The following is a 20,148-nucleotide window of genomic DNA, read 5'->3' on the forward strand; positions in this document are numbered from 1 at the left end:
AACCCAATTAAAAACTGCACAAAGAATCTGAACAGACATTTCTCTTCAGGGGCCTTTTTCTCTTTTCTTCTCACTTGCCCTATGGCAAGAGGACTCTTTGGTAAGAGAATTTTTCACATCTTCTAGGCCACCAATCAGTGAGCGAGGAGGAATCTTTCCTGAAAGTGGCTTCTGTTTTCAGACTGATCCACAGTGTTGCAGTTTGATCCAAAGACTTATTACCAGGAACAGATGGGTTATTAGGAAGCACTTCAGAATTGAGGTTTGAGGCCTCTAGGTTCATTGTCTTCCTAACTTGCAGGCACTCACTTCTTATAAAATTATTTCTCAAAACTTCAGTGCTTAAAGGAGAAACTGTGTGGGTTTTCCTTGGCAGAAGATCTGTCTATTAGTTTAAAGAATAAGTTGTAAGTGTTGGTTCCCTGGACATAGATGGTCTTGGGTTTCCAATCTAAGCATCTGGTAGAAGGGTAGTTAAGTGGAGGCAGTGAACTGACCACGGACAAGGCCTTATGGTATGTGGGGGCATGCAGAAAGAATCAAGGTCCAGTTCCTGTTTTCAGAGTTTACAGTCAACTGTGAGGGTATCAGGTCCAGTTATATCTGATACAGTTAGAGTGAAAGATGAAGGATGACCAATATGATGAGTTTTACTTGGCAAAGGAAGTGGGCATCAGATGGACTCCATGGAGGAAGTGCCTCTGAGGATGCTGACAACCTCTATAGGAAGAGAAGGTGGTTTGGGTAAAGAGAGCAGTGGGCATGGGAGGTAGAAAAATGCGGAGAATGGTTGAGTTTTGAATGATATGCAGGAAGTTTGAACTTGATTCTTCAGGCAATGGGGAGAAATAGGTAGTTTTTGAGTAACAAGAGTGACCCAACCAGATCTTTGATGTATCACGTTTTTCTGGCAGCAGAATAGAAGGACTCAAGCTAAGGAGGACAGTTAAGAGGGCTGTTGTGATAATTGAGATGAGAAATTAAGAGAGTGACCACAGAAGTGGAGGTGATGGGACGGATGTGAGAAATATTTGGGTGGTAAAATAGATAAAACTTGGTCATGGATGGATCACAAATGACAGATAAATCAAGAATAATGGCAATGCTTCTGACTCGGATGCCCAGGTAGTTGGTGATGCACTCACTTGAGATCTGCTGTGCAAAAGGAGGAAGCCAGACTGGGAAGGCAAGGGAAGACAGAGGCCAGCTTGGGCACGTTTCTTTGGAGGAGTTGTGGAAATCTCCACTGGGGTGCATGACCTGCAGGATTGGATATTGGGAGAAAGGTCTGGGTTGAGGATATAGGAGCTGCCTTGGGCTGGCCAAGCCTTGCTCCCTTTGCATTGGCCTTGCAAGGTGGTAAGGCCGAAATCTTGATGGGCCTGTCATGTGTGGGCGCAGATTCCACCTCTGAGCCTGCTCATGAACACAGACTGGGAACCCCATAGCTAATGCTGGACCTTGTGACATGATCGCTTTGCTTTGCCTTTGAAGTTGACTGGGTAGATCAGGCCCTCTGTCCAGGCTGGCTCTTTGAGAGCCCATGATGCAACCCAGGCTTCATCCAAATACATCTGTACTGCATACTGAGCTGTCTTATGAGATTCTCCTGTTTTTGCATAACTAACTTAAAACCCTCCAAAAAGTCAACCTTTTAATGGATTCTCTTTATCTCTAAAATGAGTGGGTTGGACTAGGTGATCTCTGAGGTCATGTTCAGCTCTTCCTGGCTCTGATTTGGAAGTTTCCATCTATGCAAGCTCAACAGCTTCCCACTTCACTTAAATTGCACAGATATCCACTTGTGTCTATGTTTATGTTGGCTACAGGGCAGGGAAATGCCATGTGCATTGATTGTTATTAATCTAGAGCCTGTGGCTTTGAAGTGTTTGAGGTTGGCCTTGTGACATTCTTGTGCCTTGATTTCCCAGGCTTATGTCACATCAGTAGCATCTAAAGGTTCATCAGATGCTGGGTGAGTCCAGATCGGAATGTGACTTTGTTCTCTCTGTGTCTGTTAAGCTTTTGAAAATTTTAATAAGACTCTTCTATAAGCTGTTTACTCATACATCTTTATTGAGGGCCTTCTACTTACTAGTAGATCTAGTAGATTCTACTTTATTTTAATACCAAATGTAATAATAATAATAGCTAATATTTGAAAGATTCCTATGTGTCAGATACTGTGCTAGTCACTTTATATATAATGACCAGTTTAATCCTCCCATCAGCCATCTGCAGTAGAGTCTGTTGTTATCTCCATTTTGCAGATGAGGAAACTGAGGCACAGAGCTGTCAAGGCTCTTGCCTTTGAAGTTGACTGGGTAGATCAGGCCCTCTGATCTCTGCTGGTGATCCAAGGTTTCTCTGCTGGTGCGTGGCAGAGCTGGGACCCACACCCAGGCCGTTTGGCTCCAAAGCTGGTCACCAGTACTGATATCCTCATGTGTTGTCTTAGAACAGCCTTGGACCTGAGTGGGGAACCCTCGGGTTCCAGTTTTTGATGTGACGCCAGCAGTGTCACTTTTGGCAAGGCACCTAGTATCTTGCACCACTTCTTAGGAACTGTGGCCCCAAGAGCAGTGTGCCCCTTGTCATAGGGCTATCATGAGACTCCAAGCCTCCTGGGACACCACGATGACACTTTGTTTGTCCGTGATGGCTTTGTTTCCATCATGTCATCCACCTTATTCCACTGGGGGGGTTTGAGCAGTTGATACCTTCATTTTACATGTGGGAAACAGGTCACTCCTATGAGGTCTAGTGAGTGCTCTGGGACCCCCAGATAGCCAGTGGCAGAACTGTGACGAGACAGCATATAATCTGGCTCAAGGATCATTTTTGTTACTGCTATGAAATGATTAACTGCTGGGCCCTCCAGGTTTCTACCTGATTAGGCACCTGAACTCTGAGGTCCCCGGTACCCCCTCACAGAGCTGAATGCTGGCCCAATACCTAGAGACAACTACTGCATTTTTTTAACTGAGAAAGAATTCACATAGCATAAACTTCATTTTAAAGCCTACAATTCAGTGGTTCTTAGTATACTCACTAGGTTGGGCAACCATCAGTGCTATCAAACTCTAGAATATTTCCATTACCCCATAAGGAAACCCCATACTTATTAGCAGTCCGTCTCCATTCCCGTCACCCCCAGCCCCTGGCACCCACTCCATTTTTCTTTGGCTAAGGAGTCCCCTCGCTCTCAGCTGTGACTTCTGTGGAAAAAGTGATCCTTGCAGGCATTCCAAGCACCTTTTGGATTTCCTCTGAACAGCCATCGTCCACATTTACCTTTCTGTATGGAAAGGAGGAAGGACACTGGCCTTTTTCAGTCAGCTAAGTCACTTATGCAATTTGTAAAAAAAAAAAGAAAAACATCCTTCCCCTTCTATAAAATCAAACTATTTGCCACATTCACAGGACACTTAGATGCTTCCTGGAAATATGTAAAAATACTTTTAGACATGTACCTGCATCTAAGTCCTTCCCTTGTTGACCCGGTTCCCGTTACATAGCAGGTAACTGGAGTGGGGTGTGCCCTGTGAGGACCTGAAACCAACTTCCTGGGCTGGACACTGCAGATATTCTGATGGCGGTGGCTGTTTTGCACTGAAATGCTGATCCCTGTCTTCTGGTGAACTACTGCATTCACATCATTATTGTCATCTCTGGGAGTGTTTTAAATTTATTCATGAAACTAGTGGGAGCTCAGGTGGCAACAGCTAAATCCGTTTAGTAATCAGAACAAGAGGAAAGCCATTTTCACATTCCCTTGCGATGCTGCAGCTCTTAGCTAACCCAGAGGATATTAATTACTCAGCATGCTTTGAGGTGTAAAAGCATAAATTTATCAAGACAAATTTGTTTGACTCTAGATTGTGGCAACAAGAGTTAAAACAGTGCAGAATTTGGGGGGAATCAGGGACGAGCATGACTTAGCACTTTTGGCTTGCTCCCACCCTCTGGAGCACAAGGGGGGAGAGGGATACCTCCTTGTTTGTCTTAAGGGAGAGAAATGATTTTCACCGGAGACATTTGTAAACTTGGCCATGCGTGCCAGTGATTTTGTTGCTTCGATTTCCCACAGCAGTTTTCAGGAATGTTTCCATGGTAGGCAGAGAGCTCCTGCAGCAGGGAGGTGGGAAGTTGTTTTTCTGACCTGCAGGTTTTCCTTTTATTACTCAGGCCCCAGTGGCCCCCTGCACTCTGGCAGGGGAAACACATGGCTGGACAAGCAGCCACATCAGGTGAGCTCTTTATCAGATTAAGGTGGAGCATCCTTATTCCATGGCCCATTCCAGGTTCAATCAAGCTGTGCCCCGCCCCCAATCAGTAGGCCCAGTCTACTGGAGCTGATTTTAGTCTTATTCCCTGAACCCAAGTGATCAAGGGCCTTATGCCACAAATTTACTGGGTCATGATTTGATCCTTCAGGTCCGAATCTGATCCTGGCCCATTTTCTAGTGGGTCTTCCCTGCATTTGTTAACAGCATCACTGTTGACCGAGTCAGTTTCCTCTTTGATAAATAGCTCCATTCCTTTGGAATTGTGGTGTAGACGCAGGTGCTAGCCCCGATACCAGGCAGGTGGGTGTTGTCCTGGCTTCCTTGGACAAACTTAAGTGTAGCGTGGGTATTCATGGAAGCTCCGTTCAGACAGACAAATGGAAAGTCCTGAGACGATGCATCTACGATTTACCAGTCTCAGATGTCCCTTCTGTTCTTACCCACAGAAATGGGTCAAGATTTTAAAATTTGAAAAGCAAAGCAGTTTACGTGAGTATTTATTCGTTTAGGATTTGTACTATACCATTTCAGTAAAATGGGAAGCTGCTTACATGTACAAAGGAGAAAGGTAGAAGAGAACCCATCCTTAGAGGGCAGGGGATAGATGTGACTGGGCACTTGAGAGGCACCCATCTCCCTGGCTGAGTTGTGACTTTGCCTCAATCTTCAGCAGCCAGGGGTCCAGGCTGCCTCTGCAGTTCTTAATCTGGCAGCAGGGAGCAGACACGTTCCTCTGCAGAGATGAGTTTGCTCTTGGCGTGAAACCCAAATGGATTTGTCACAAAGTAATATCAGGTACTATCCACTGGTGATACTGTAGGAACAGATTGGAGGTACTGTCACAGCGTGGAGACAGAGTTTGGATAATCACAATGAACACGCCTTTAGGGAGTACCTCCTTGCTGCCAGGGCTGTGTTCGGCATTGGCGTGGAGATGACTGTCTAGACCAGTACTGTCCCATGGAACTTTCCTCGATGATGCAGATGGTCTCTGTTGGCGCTGTCCAACACAGTAGCCACCAACTAGAAGTGGCTATTGAGCACTTGGAATGTGGCTAGTGTGAGTAAGGAACTGAAATTTTAAATTTTTCTCTTTTTTAAAAAATTTTTTATTGATGTCATAATAGTTTATAACATTGTGAGATTCCAGTTGTACATTATTCTTTGTCAGTCACCATATAAATGCGCCCCTTCACCCCTTGGGCCCACCCCCCAATTCCCTTCCCCTGGTAACCACCAAACTGCTCTCTCTGCCCATGTGTTAGTTTATCTTCCACATCTGAATTTTTAAAATTTTAATTTAATTTAATTTTTAACAGCCGCGTGCAGCTAGTGGCTACCATGTTGGACAGGGCAGGTCTAGAGAGAGGACAAACGTGAACACCTAACTGGAATGGGTGTGCTTTCAGGATGAACTAAGTGGAATGGGTGGGAGGACAGCAGAGGATGGAATGATTAATTGATCAAATACAAATGAAAGGCTACTTAAGGGTCACATCAGATGGGGGCTCGTGTGAGTCAGACATTTCAATCAGGGCTTTGGCAGGTGCTGGATCCCAGCCAGAGAATTCTGCCATGAACTCACAAGGGCCTGCTGTGCCTTGATTTACAGCCCTCAGTAAAAGGTGCCCTTAGCTTTAGACGACAGTCAGTGTCGGTCAGGTTGCAATATGAAGTCAAGATTGTGTTCCCTCCCAAAGGGACAAAGTCCACTTCAGGACAGACACAGGCTGCTGGGGTGTCTGTGGGTGGAACCAGCGCTTTCCTTATTAAATGAATCTTCTCAAGGACACATGCAAGTCCTTGGATAACATTTCCAAAGTTCTGCTCAATGTGAGAGAATGTTTTCAGACAGGTGTTACCAGCTCACTACATGCTTTTTCCATTAAAAGAAATTCTTTGTGGCCCTCTGCGGTGGAATTGAGGTAACTTTTCGGCCAAATACCTGAACACCAGCACCCCAGATACAGTGATTTGGGGCTTTTAAATTGAGCCTACGGTGAATCAGCTGCTTTCTAAGGTGTGCCCGGGGCGGGGGGTGAGTCAGTGTCGTTAACGAGGAGGATTCCTGTCTGCCTACACTCAAACTGAGTTGTTTATAGATTGTATAGAAGAGGTATAGGATACGACCCTATTTTAGACCATGTGAGGTTTGGTATCTCTCATGAGAATATTTGTTCCCATCTTGATTTTAGCAGCTGTGCTTGCTTGTAGGCTCTGAAGAAGTCAGAATAGCTCAGGATGTAGATTGAGATTGAATGGCTTTGTCCACACATGGTTGGGTCTATTGACTCGAAAGTCAACAAGGGATTAATAAATACTGCAAAATTGTGTTATATTACTCTTGACTCTTAATGACGTATAGCAGGATATGTCACAAACAGTATGGGAATGGCTGAAAACATCATTTGTGTAAGATGTTATTTGGAAGAACCTATTCTTCCAATTCTTCGATGAAAAAGTAGGGACAGAGTTTGGAAGGAAGACCAAGTAGGATGATTGGCTTATCGTTTTGGAGGGGTTGATACAGAACTTTTAAATAATTATAATAATTATTATCACGATCATCATCATAAGAGAAATTCGTGTACATTATTAAAAACAAAAAAGGCAGAGAAGTGTTTAAATTAATGGTAAAATGCTCCTTCTCCCTGACCCCTATTCTCCTTCCCTAAAAGTAACCACTATTACCAGTTTCCGTGTGTAAGCTTCCAGAAAATTTTTGTGGATATAGATATAGCTACACACAAATGGAAAAATGCTTCTCTATACCTTGCTTTATTTAATACTGTATCTTAGAGATCTGTCTCATGTCAGTATATGGGGTTATACCATTCTTGTTTTTAAATAGATTTTATTTTTTTATAGCAGTTTTAGGTTCACAGCAATATTGAGCAGAAGGTACAGTTTTCTCATATACCTCCTGCCCCCCTGCACGCACAGCCTCCCCCATTATCAATAGCTCCCACCAGAGTGGTACATTAGTTACAATTGATTAACCTATACTAACACATCATCATCCAAAGTCCATAGTTTATGTTAGGGTTCACTCTTGGTGTTGTACATTCTGTGGGTTTGGACAAACTTATAAGGACGTGTATCCACCATCAGAGTATCATACAAAGTAGTTTCACTGCCCTAAAAATCCTCTGTGTTCTGCCTATTCCTCCCTCCTTCACAACCCCTGGCAACCACTGATCCTTTTACTGTCTCCATAGTTTTGTCTTTCCAGAATGTCATATAGTTGGAATCATACAGTATGTCACTTTCACAATTGGCTTCTTTCACTTAGTAATATGCATTGAACGTTCCTCTGTGTTTTCTTATGGCGTGATAGCTCATTTCTTTTTAGTGCTGAAGAATATTCCATCTTCTGGATGTACCACAATTTATCCATTCACCTATTGAAGGACATCTTGGTTGCTTCCAAGTTTTGGCAATTATGAATAAAGGAATTATAAACATCTGTGTACAGGTTTTTTTGTCGACGTAAGGTTTTTAACTTCTTTGAGTAAATACCAAGGAGTGCAATTGCTGGATTGTATGGTATATATGTGTAGTTTTGTTAGAAACCTCCAAACTGTCATTCAAAAGTGGCTGTACCATTTTGCATTCCCACCAATAATGAATGAGAGTTCCTTTTGATCCAAATCCTTGCCAGCGCTTGGTGGTGTCCACGTTCTGGATTTTGGCCATTCCCCTAGGTGTGTGGTGGTATCTTGTTTTAACTTAAATTTCCCTAATGACATATGATGTGGAGCATGTTTTAATATGTTTGTCATCTGTATATTATCTTTGGTGAGGTATCTGTTAAGGTGTTTGGCCCATTTTTTTCCCCTTGGTCAGTTGTTGTTTCGATGTTTAGCTAGAAACATTCTGGTAAGACATACACCAACTCTGACTCACATGGTTCATGTCTTTATTTTTCTGTATCTTTTTTTCCCAGCATTATTGATATATAACATTATGTAAATTTAAGTGTCAACTTAAAATGTGATGATTTTGATACATATATATATTGCAAAATGATTACCACAATAAGATTAGTTCTCATCTCCATCACCTCACATAATTACCATTTTTTTTGTGTGTGGTGAGAATATTTAAGATCTACCCTCAGCAATTTTCAAGTATATAATACGATATTGTTAACTGTAGTCACTATGCTGTACATTAGATCCCCAGAATTTATTCATCTTATAACTGGAACTTTGTACCCTTTGTCCAACATTTCCCCCACCCCCCAGCCCTTGGCAACCACCATTCTGCTCTCTGTATCTATGATATTGGTTTTTTTAGATTCCACATATAAGTGAGTTCATATAGTATTTGTCTTTTTCTGTCTAACTTATTTGACTTAGCATAATGCCCTCCAGGTCCATCCATATTATTGAAAAGGCAGAATTTCCATCTTTTTATGGCTGAATAGTATTCCATTATATATATATATACACATACACACTACATTTTCTTTATTCATTCCTACATCAATGGATGCTTAGGTAGTTTCCATGTCTTGACTGTTGTGAATATTGCTGCAGTGAACGTGGGAGTGCAGATATCTCTTTGAGATAGTGATTTCATTTCCTTCAGATGTATACCCAGAAGTGGGATTGCTGGATCATATGGTAGTTCTATTTGAATTTTTTGAGGACCCTCCATACTGTTTTCCATAGTGGCTGTACCACTTTACATTTCCACCAACAGTGCACCAGGGTTCCCTTTTCTCCACATCCTCTCCAACACTTATCTTGCGTCTTTTTGATAATAGCCATTCTAACAGGTGTGAGGTGATATCTCCTTGTGGTTTTGATTTACATTTCCCTGATGACTAGTGATGTTGAGCATCTTTTCATGTACCTGTTGGCCATATGTATATCTTCTTTGGAAAAATATCTGTTCAGGGCCACATGAATGGGCTTGGATCCTAGGTCTGCAGGGGATGACTAGGCACCAGGGACCGCTGGGGTATGGCCCATTTTTTAATCAGGTTGTTTGTTTTCTTACTAAGTTATGTGTTCTTTGTATATTTTGGATAATGGTTCTTTATCAGATGTGTCTTTTGCAATATTTTCTCCTGGTCTGTAGCTTGTCTTTTCATTCTTTTGACGGTATCTTTTACAGAGCAGAAATTTTTAATTTTAATGAAGTCGAGCTTATCAGTTTTTTCTTTCATGGATTGTACCTTTGGTGTTGTATCTAACAAGTCAACTCCAAAACCAAATCATCTAGATTTTCTCACATGTTATCTTCTAGGGGTTTTATCATTTTGTGTTTTACGTTTAGGTCTGTGATTCATTTTGAGTTAGTGTTTGTGAAGGATGTAAAGTCTGTGTCTAGATTAATTTTTTTGCCTGTGGATGTCAAGTTGTTCCAGCACCATTTGTTGAAAAGACTGTCTTTTCTCCATTGTATTACCTTTGCTCCTTTGTCAAAGATCAGTTGACTATATTTGTGTGGGTCTATTTATGGGCTCTCTATTCTGTTCCATTGATCTGTTTGTCTCTTCTTTTGCTAATACCACACTCTCTTGATTACTATAAGTTTATAGTAAGTCTTGAAGTCAGGTAGTATCAGTCCTCCAACTTTGTTCTTTTCCTTCAATATTGTGTGGGCTATTCTGAGTCTTTTGCCTTTCCATATGAACTTTAGAATCAGTTTGTCAATATCCACAGAATAACTTGATGACATTTTGATTGTGATTGCATTGAATCCATAAATCAAGTTGGGAAGGACTGACATCTTGACAATATTGAGTCTTCCTATCCGTGAACATGGAATATCTCTCCATTTATTTAGTTCTTGTTTAATTTCTTTCATCAAAGTTTTGTAGTTTTCTTCGTATAGATCTTGTACATATTTTGTTAGATTTATACCAGGTATTTCTTTTTTGGTGGTGCTAATGTAAATGGTGTTGTGTTTTTAATGTCAAATTCCACTTGTTCATTGCTGGTATATAGGAAAGCAACTGACTTTTGTATATTAACCTTGTATCCTGCAGTCGTGCTGTAGCAACTTATTAGTTCCAGGAGGGTTTTTTTGTGGATTCTTTGAATTATTTACATAGATGGTCATATCCTCTGTGAACAAAGACGGTTTTATTTCTTTCTTCCCAATCAGTATACCTTTTTGCCTTTTCTTGTCTTGCTGCATTAGCTAGGACTTCCAGTATGATGTTGAAAAGCAGTGGTGAGAAGGAACATCATTGCCTTGTTCCTGATCTTAGAAGGAAAACTGTAGTTTCTCACCATTCAGTATAATGTTAGCTGTAGGTTTTTTGTAGATATTCTTTATGAAGAAGAGGAATTTCCTTTCTATTCCTAGTTTACTAAAAGTATCTAATTCTTTTAAACAGCTACAGAACATTTCATTGTTTTGAAGAATCATATTTCATTTAACCATTCTTTTTTGATGAACACTTGGTCTGTTTCCATTTCTCTTTGCTGTTATAAGCAGTACTGCCATGAACATCCTTATACGTACCTCTTTGACCCCATATACAAGTATTTTTCTTTTACAGATACCTAGAAGTATAATTGCTGAGTTGAGAAATATACATATTTTAATTTTTTAAATGTTGCAACAATTACAAACCTACAGGAAACTTGCAAGTACAGTATAAGGAACTTTTTTTTCCCCTAAACCACTTGAGAGTAAGTTGCTTACCTGATGCCCCATCACCCCCCTCCCCACCAATATACTTTAGAGTGTATTTCCTACAAACACGGACATCCTTTTATATATCCTCAATGTAACCATCTGAATGAGGAAATTAACATTAATGTATTACTACCACCTAATACTCAGACCCCATTCAGGTTTCGCCACTTGTCCCAGTAATGTCTAATACAAGGAATTCCCATTTACTATTCATCTAGATTTCCCAGTTGTACCACATTTGGTCTGGTGTGTGTATGTATCTCCAGATATTTTTTCTGGATCATTTCAGAAGCAGCTGCAAATATGATGCCCATTACCTCTTGATACTTCAATGTGCATTTCTTAAAAACCAGGACACCCTCCTCCATGACCACAGTACATCCATCAAGATCAGGAAATTGACAGTGCTCCAGTATTACCATCTGGTCCACAGACCTCATTCAGATTTCACTGATTGTCCCAATAATGACCTTTATGGGTTCAGGATCCAATTCAGGATTTTCTGTTGGATTTAGCTGTCACAATTTCCCTGATCTCAGGGATTGCAGTCTCTCAGTGCTTGTTCACTGCTGTGAACTGTTGCCTCACGTTTTGTCCATTTTATAGTTGTTTATGATGGGAGGGCTAATCTGATACCAGTTACTCCATCACAGCAAGAAGCAAAAGGCTACTTTAGAATTTTAGAAGCTCAGTTATTAAGTGCTACAACTTTCATTTTCTTGGGGGATTATAAGCTTTATTCCCATAAAATATTGCTCTTTTCCTATTTAGAGGTTTGGGTCTTGAATTTTATCTGGTTTTATATTAATATTGCCACATCTGTTACCTTCTTGTTTGCATTTACCTGGTATATGTGTCTATTCTCTTATATTCTACCTTTTTCTTTTTTGCCATTTTGTTTTAGATGTACAGTATATTTTTCAACAGTATATAGTTATCTTTTTATCCCATTTATCTTTTGATAGATTTACTCTATTTGTACTCGTTTTTTACAGATATGATTGTACATATTCTTATGTGAAAGTTCATGTTTTCTATTTAACACGTTTCTTGTTTCTTTTTTCTGTCTGGTGACTTTTGTTGGATTGATTTTTAGTTGTTGGTGTTGACCTTTCATTTTTTTTCTTGAATGAGTTAGAGATTATATGTCCTACATCTCCTCTTTTAGTGCTTACACTTAATTTTTTTGCTATAGGAAATGGATTTTTTAAAATAGTTTATTTTTAGAACAGTTTTAGATTTCAATGCAAAACTAGTACAGAGAGTTCCCATATGCTCCACACCCAGTTTCCCATATCATTAACATTTTAAATTAACATGGTACATTTGTCACAATTAATGAACCAGTATCGATACACTATTATTAACTAAAGTCCATATTCTATTCAGATTTCCTTAGTTTTTATCTAGCGTCCTTTTTCTGTTCTAGGATCCAATCTAAGGCACCACATGACTTTCCATCATTATGTCTCCTTAGGCTCTTCAAGATGTGCCAGTTTCTCAGACTTTCTTTGTTTTTGACCTTGACTGTTTTGAGGAGTACTGGTCAGGTATTTTAAAGGATGCCTCTCAATATGAATTTGTCTGATGTTTTTCTCATGATTATACTGGGGTTTTTGAGAGGAAGACCATACAGGTATAGTGCCATTCTCACCACATCATATCAAAGATATATACTATCAACATGACTCATCGCTGTTGATGTTAATCTTGATCCTCTGGCTGCTGTAGTGTTTGTCAGGTTACTTCACTGTAAAGTTATACTCTTCCTCCCCTACCTTCTCATACTGTAATCTTTGGAATGAAGTCAACACTTATAGAGTGGGGAGTTATGCTTCACCTCCTTAAGGGATAAATATCTACATAATTTGAATTCTTCTATTCTCTCCCTTTTATGTGTTTGTTTAGCTATTTATTTATATCAACATGGACTCATGGATATTTATTTTATACTTTGGGTTATAACCCAATACCACTTTATTTTGCTTAAATTGTTCCAGCTTTAGCCATTGGGAACTCTTTCAGTTGGCTATATGCCCCTTTGACATATACCCATCAATATCAATATTTTTTAAAGTACTTCCTGGCACTATAAGAGGCTCCAAGCTCATCTTATATATTTCCTGCCCCAGTCCTGGAATCAGCCATTTCTCCAAGGAGCTCTGGTTCCTTGTATTGGAGAATGGTATTTAGAAACCAAGATCTGAGTGCTAGGTGTGCTCATTGCTACTGGGGTGTTGTTGCTTCTAGGCCCTCTCAGCTGACAGAGCAAGGGGATATATATCTGCTTACTAGTATATGTACGTGTCTATAAATATTTCTGTATGTAGCCATCTGTATATATATTAAGCTAAATGGGATTCATACTGAGGTCTCCAACTCTAAGCTATTATCACATGGATCATTCTAGCCTTTTCTTTGTATCTGCAACATCCCTCTCCAACAGTGAGAAGCCTGGCTTCTACAGTTCACTTTTATTTACTTATTTGTTCAATTCCAGTGTATATGCATAGTGGTTTGCTTGAGAGCTGATCATGTGTATACCCCCATGGCAAACTATGTGCCCATCTAGAATGAATGATAGCTGTCAAGTTTGATAGCAAGCAGGGTTGGGCAGATGGGTCCACTTCTGAGGACAGATTCTCTTCTGAAAAAACTTTTCCCCAGAGTCTTTTCAGTTACGTGTAATCAGTCAGAGCTGCTTGGTCTAGGTGTGGGTGCTGGAGTCAGGGGGGAAAGTACCCTGGATTGACAAAATGCAGAGCAGTCTTTGTGAAACCTAGAGTGAGGTGAAAGAACTTGGCCCATTATCAGTGGAGCTTTGGGCTCCAATATCCCTGTTGAAAAAATCATACTATGGAGAAGGTTTTTTGTAAGATTGTATTTCATGTTCTATACAATTGGGCCTTCAACCTTCTAGTGGATGAAGGTTGTTTTTGTTTTTGGTGAGGGTAAGTTGTTTGTAGAAGGATATCAACTCAGTATATCTTTGGATAGCTTCAGCTGGTGTCCTTTTGTAGCATTACGTTCATGACACTGTCTAAAGGGAAATGACCATTACAAGTGAGTATTTCACTGTTATTTTGTTTCATGCAAAGATAGTTAAATTTAAAAATCATATTTTAATTTTTAGGATCCGGGGACTTTGGCGATGGTTTCAGTCTGGAGGATGCAGTGAAAGAAACTTCCTCAGTAAAGCGTGAGTAGTAAATCAAATAAACTATTAAAAGCAAACAATAGTGATTAATATGTACCACCCACTCAGAATACACACTCAAGGAAAACAATAGGTGGCTTGTATTTCACTTGATCAGATAAAATCAGGTTATCATAAATTGCATTATTTAAAGAAAATCTGAATATTTGAAATGCTTTGTTTCTTTTGTGGAGAATACCAAACAATGTGTAATAACCGATATAGTATTTTCTCCAGCTCAAGTCATAGCATCTACTGGTGTGACATGCCAGCAGTGACCCTTGAGGACTGTCTTTTCCTAGCTCAGAAAAAGGTACTCTGAAGTGAATAAGGGGTTTGTTTCTCCTTTTAGATTTTTTATAATGGCTTTTCTTAAAATTGTATCTATATATAATCTCTCAAACGCTAAGCTTTCTCATCAGTTTCTCTCTCTCTCTCTTTTTTTTTTTTGTGGGGAAGATCAGTCCTGAGCTAACATCCATGCCAATCCTCCTCTTTTTTTGCTGAGGAAGACTGGCCCTGGGCTAACATCTGTGCCCATCTTCCTCTACTTTATATGGGCCGCCACTGCAGCATGGCCTGACAAGCGGTGCCTGGGTGCGCACCTGGGATCCGAACCCCGGGCCACCAGCAGCAGAGCACGCGTGCTTAACTGCTATGCCATGGGGCCACGCCCTCAGCAGTTTCTCTTTAATTTTTTTTGAAAAAAATTTAAACCATTCTTTTTAAAAATGCATGAATCTTAGAAAGTAAAGCTGAGATTCCCCTTAACACCCCCCCTTCTGTTTGCACCACTCCCATCCCAAGAGGAAACTGCGGAAGTCACTTTGGGTTGGGCTGGTCCCAATTAGTTTTTTATGCTGTTATGTACATATGTATATACAGATTGTTTGGTGTTTTTTGTTTTATATAACATATGTAGGGCTTTTTCATTTAGTTATATGTGTATTATTTCACAACTTGTTTGTTTACTTAACATGTATTGAAGACCTGAGTGAATGTATCTATCTATATTAGTTTGCTAGGGCTGCCGTAACAAAGTACCACAAACTAGGTGGCTTAAAACCACAGACATTTCTTCTCTCACAGTTCTGGAGGCCAGAAGTCTAAAATCAAGGTTGGCGGGACCACGCTCCCTCTGAAGGCTCTAGGGGAGAGTGCTTTCTTGTCTAGCTTCACTTCTGGTGGTTCCAGATATTCCTTGGCTCACAGCTGCATCTCTCCAATCTCTGCTTCTGTCTTCACGTGGCTTTCTCTTCTGTGTGTGTGTGTCTTCTCCTCTTCTATCTCTCATAAGGGTACTTTTTGTTGGATTTAGAACCCACCTGGATAATCTCATATCACGATCCTTAACTTTTTTTTTTAATTTTATTTATTTATTTTTCCCCCAAAGCCCCAGTAGATAGTTGTATGTCACAGTTGCACATCCTTCTAGTTGCTGTATGTGGGACGCAGCCTCAGCATGGCCGGAGAAATGCGCGCCTGGGATCCAAACCCGCACCGCCAGCAGCGGAGCGCACGCACTTAACCACTAAGCCACAGGGCCGGCCCTCAAGATCCTTAACTTAATTACGTCTGCAAAGACACTTTGTCCAAATAAGGTCACATCCATGGGTTCTGGGGATTAGGACTTGGCTACATATTTGGGGGGCCACCATTCAGTCTACTACATTATCTATGTCTGTCTGTCTGTCTATCTATCTATATCTTTATATCTCAGACACAAACCTGTGCTTCATGGAGCTGGCATTCCAGTGGTGTGTCTTTGGCCATGGCCAGTGATGCCATTTCCTTACTGGCAGACGTGTGGTTTGTTTCTGTTTTGCACAATTACAAATGAGGGCTTCAGTGAACATTCTTGTCTATATCCTTTGTGCTGAAGTACAATGGAACTACCAGGCCAAAGGGTGTATGTATTTTATATTGTAATAGATTCTGCCAAATTGTTTCCCTAATGAATGTGCCATTATATACTCCCACTGATACTGTTATGAGAGTATCTTTTTTCCAAGACCCGTGCCATCAACAGATTTTACCAATCAAAAACATTTTACCAATATGATGGACAAAATATCTTGTTACTCCTTAGGCATTTCCCTGATTATAGTAATAGGGAGCATCATTTCATATATTTATTGACAATTGGCATTTTCCTCTTTGGTGAATTGTCTGTTCATGTCCTTTCCCCATTTTTCTGCTGGGTTGCTTGTCTTTTTTTTTTTTAATGGGTTTGTGGGATCTCTGTATTTCTGGGTTGAGAATGGCAGGGGCTCTGGAGCCAGACTCCCTGCATCTGAACCCTGCCTCTGCCACTTACAACCTGTTGCCTTGGGTGAGTCACCAGGCTTCTCTGCACCTCAGTTTCCTCATCTGTTGCATGAGGTTAATAATAAGCCCTACCTCCTAGGAGTATTGTAAGGATTAGATGAGATGGCCCTTGTGAAGCACTCAGTGCAGTACTTGGTACACAGTGAGTGCTCAGAAAGCATCGGCCATTATTGTTCTTTGACTGATGTGACTGGAAGGACTGACTGTGGCTGAGTCTCTGGTGTAAGAGTCAAGCATACATGCGGAATGCAGGCCTACCTAAATTGATCAACAGACTCAGCACAATCCTGTAAAAATCCTAGCTGGAAGTTTTGCAGAAATGGACAAGCTGATCCTCAAATTCATATGGAAATTCAAGGGACCTAGAATAGCCAAAACAATCTTGAAAAAGAAGAAAAAGTTAAAGGACTCACATTTCCCAATTTCGGAACTTCCTACAAACCTGCAATAATCAAGATGGTGTGGTACTAGCATGAAGATAGATATGGAGCTCAGTGGAATAGAATTGAGAGTCTAGAAATAAACCCTTACATCTATGGCCAGTTGACCTTGGACAAAGGTGCCAAGACCATTCAATGGAGAAAGAATAGTCTCTTTAATATATGGTGCTGGGACAACTGGGTAGCTACACGTAAAAAAATGAAGTTGGAACCCTGCCTCACACTTTATACAAAAATAAACTCAAAATGAATCATACACCTAAAACTATAAATCTCTTAGTAGTTCATTTTTATGTATGGTGTGAGGCGAGAGCTTCAGGTATTCTCAGGTCTTTCCTGAGTGTGCTCGCAGTCCTACACATGCAGGTGGCCTTTTAGATTCCCAGGAAAATATATTCACTTAATTTATTAGCCATGATGGTTTTAATGAAATCGTTTAACATCTCCAGAAACAAACATGACCAAAAGACAAAACAAACATAAGTATAAACAGACCCCCAATTAGTAAATTTGTTAATTTCCTAATGGGGGACTTTTTCATATTTACATCCCTTTCTCAGTCATGTGCCTGCCCATCTGATCTTTCTCATCCACACCCATCAGCCAGTGTATCTGGAACCCATAGGACCGCCAGCCTGTGATGTCTTTGGTTGAATGACATCCTTCAAGACCATATCACTCTGCCATTCTTTTTTTCTATCTTAACTTATGTTTCATGCCACTGAGGTTTCAAAGAGATAGGCCTGTCTCTCTCTCCTTGGCTCAATTTTTTTTCTGGTGGAGACTGTTCTCCTTTGTATGTTGTACATTTCTTGTTTGAAGAATCCCTGAACCACCTAGGTCAGGGTGTTTTAAATGACCTTCATGCATCCATTCAACAATGTTTGAGTGCTGCTTGCTGTCAGGCACTATTCCAGGTGCTGGGCATACCATGTGGATGAGGTCAGTGCCCTCATGAACTTATTTTCTCTGGAAGGACACAGACAGTATGTACAATAATTTCAGATATTACTGAGTACTCTGGAGCAAATACCACAGGCTGATGGGACAGGGAGGGCCCAAGGAGGTGGTAAGGGGTGGCTACTTTAGATAAAGTGGTAAAGGCTTCTCTGAGGAAAGGTGGCATGCAAGGAACGGGGAAAGGGCCTCCAAGGCCAAGGGATCAGATGTAAAAGCCCTGAGGCAGAAAAAAACTGAGCTGGCTCTGGGGCCTGGAAGGTGGCCTCTGTGGCTAGAGTGTGCAGAATGTTGGAGAAAAGACAGAAGTTGGCAGGAGCTGGATCATATAGGGTCTTATAGGGCACGGTGGCCAATTTATTCAAAGTGCAAGGGGAAACTTCTGGATTATTATTTTAAAAAAACAGCTTTTTTGAGATATAATTCACATACTATATAGTTCACCCATTTAAAGTGTACAATTCAGTGGTTTTTAGTATATTCACAAGGTTGTGCAACCATCACCAGAGTCAATTTTAGAACATTCCATCACCTCAGAAAGAAACGCTGTACCCTTTACATATCGTTCCCTGCTGCCCTGATTCTTCCCCTCCCCCAGCCCCTGGCAACCACTGATCTCCTTTCTGTCTCTGTGGATTTCCGTATTCTGGACATTTCATATAAATAGAGTCATGTAGTACGTGGACTTTGGCTTCTTTCATTTAGTGTAATATTTTCAAGGTTCATCCATGTTGCTTTCAGAATTTTGCTCCTCCCCCTCTCCATTCCTCTCCCATTCCTTCATTTTCTCCTTCCCTCAATCTGCCCTCTCTCCATCCTTTTTTCCCTCCCCGTCCTCCTCTCTCCCTCCTGCTCTCCCCCATCTCTCCCTCCCTGCATCCCTCTTTCTCTGTGTGTGTAATAATCATCTCACAGGGGAACACCCTTCAGCTTTTGCTGAATAAAGCTTCTTATGAGTGTCCCCATTTCCTCGGAATGCCATGGGCACCATGGTTAAGCCATGCCTGGGGGAACCTGACTGGTTTTGTTTACTGTTTTGTTGTAGCACATGTCATATTCAGTCCTGGTACGAGAGCCACATTGCTGGCAGCAGTGGCTGAGCAGCAAAGAATCCTTTCTAAGTTTGTCATTTTGAGAAAGGCTTTACAAAATAGCTTTCTTTCTTTTAGGAGCTCACTGCTTTGATGAAGTTGACCTACTATTGTAATACCTTGATAAGTAGCTAGACTTTCCTCATCTCAATTATGGCTGATAATAAATCCCATTTAAAGGCTCACGACAAGAAAATCTGTAGTTAGTATCTTTAAAAGTGCACAAATTCAAGCTTATGTTCTACGTGACTGCAGGCTCAGGCTCTGACAGAGCAACTGGTTCCACATGCGCATAAGGAACGCCCTCTCTTGAAATGGCACCTGCAGATCCTCGGAGAAACCAGACTTCTCTGGAGACTGCTCATAATAGGGCAGAACCTCATAAAGCTACAGTGATCGAGACTATGTGGTACTGGCATAAGGACAGATGTGTAGATCAGTCGAACAGAATTGAGACTCCGAAAATAAACCCTTACTTCTGTGGTCAGTTGATTTTTTTTTTTAAGCTGGAAAAACAAGTATTTTTACACAAGAGCTGTTTGAGTCATGTGGATTTTAAGCTAATATTACATAAGTGGCAAGTGCTTTTCTGAAAGTTGCTCAAATAATGGCTTCAGTAATGTAATTTCTCTTTCCTACTTATACATATCACCATAATATAGATATACCTAAAGAGCCTCATTTTAAAGATTTTATTTATTTATTTTTCCCCCAAAGCCCCAGTACATAGTTGTCTGTCATAGCTGCACATCCTTCCAGTTGCTGTATGTGGGACGCGGCCTCAGCATGGCTGGAGGAGTGGTGCCTCAGTGCGCACCCGGGATCCGAACCCGGGCCGCCGGCAGCGAAGCGCACGCACTTAACCGCTAAGCCACGGGGCCGGCCCAAGAGCCTCATTTTAACGGGTTAGCTGTACTTCTTCATTTTACAGGTGCAAAGTCAAATGGAAAATATAGATATAAAATCATCTCTAAACTGATGATGAGCTAGATTTAAAAAGATGTATAATAACAGCAGGTTATTACATGTGGTTCTCTTACCATAAATACCCATCCACTGGGGTGGTCTTCACATCGAGGTATGCATTAGTGTGCCCAAAGCCTTCCCAAAGGGTAACTAAACGTGATCGTTTTACAGGAAAGACTTGGCATATTCTCAATTTACGGAGACACTTTTTGCTAAAACTG

At 40.9% G+C, this 20,148-nt stretch overlaps 1 protein-coding gene across 1 annotated transcript in view; it reads left to right on the forward strand.

The window, feature by feature from the left end:
- CD99L2 (CD99 molecule like 2) overlaps positions 1 to 20,148 on the forward strand; it is a 99,601-nt gene that overhangs the window by 35,563 nt on the left and 43,890 nt on the right. The window contains exon 2 of the mRNA XM_087427537.1: positions 14,083 to 14,148. Within this exon, the coding sequence (XP_087283663.1) occupies positions 14,083 to 14,148 (66 nt within the window). The remainder of the gene's footprint in view (positions 1 to 14,082; positions 14,149 to 20,148) is intronic.

Source organism: Ceratotherium simum, chromosome X (genome assembly GCF_057802395.1).
Source record: "Ceratotherium simum simum isolate JZ-2026a chromosome X, ASM5780239v1, whole genome shotgun sequence".
Classification (NCBI taxonomy): domain Eukaryota; kingdom Metazoa; phylum Chordata; class Mammalia; order Perissodactyla; family Rhinocerotidae; genus Ceratotherium; species Ceratotherium simum.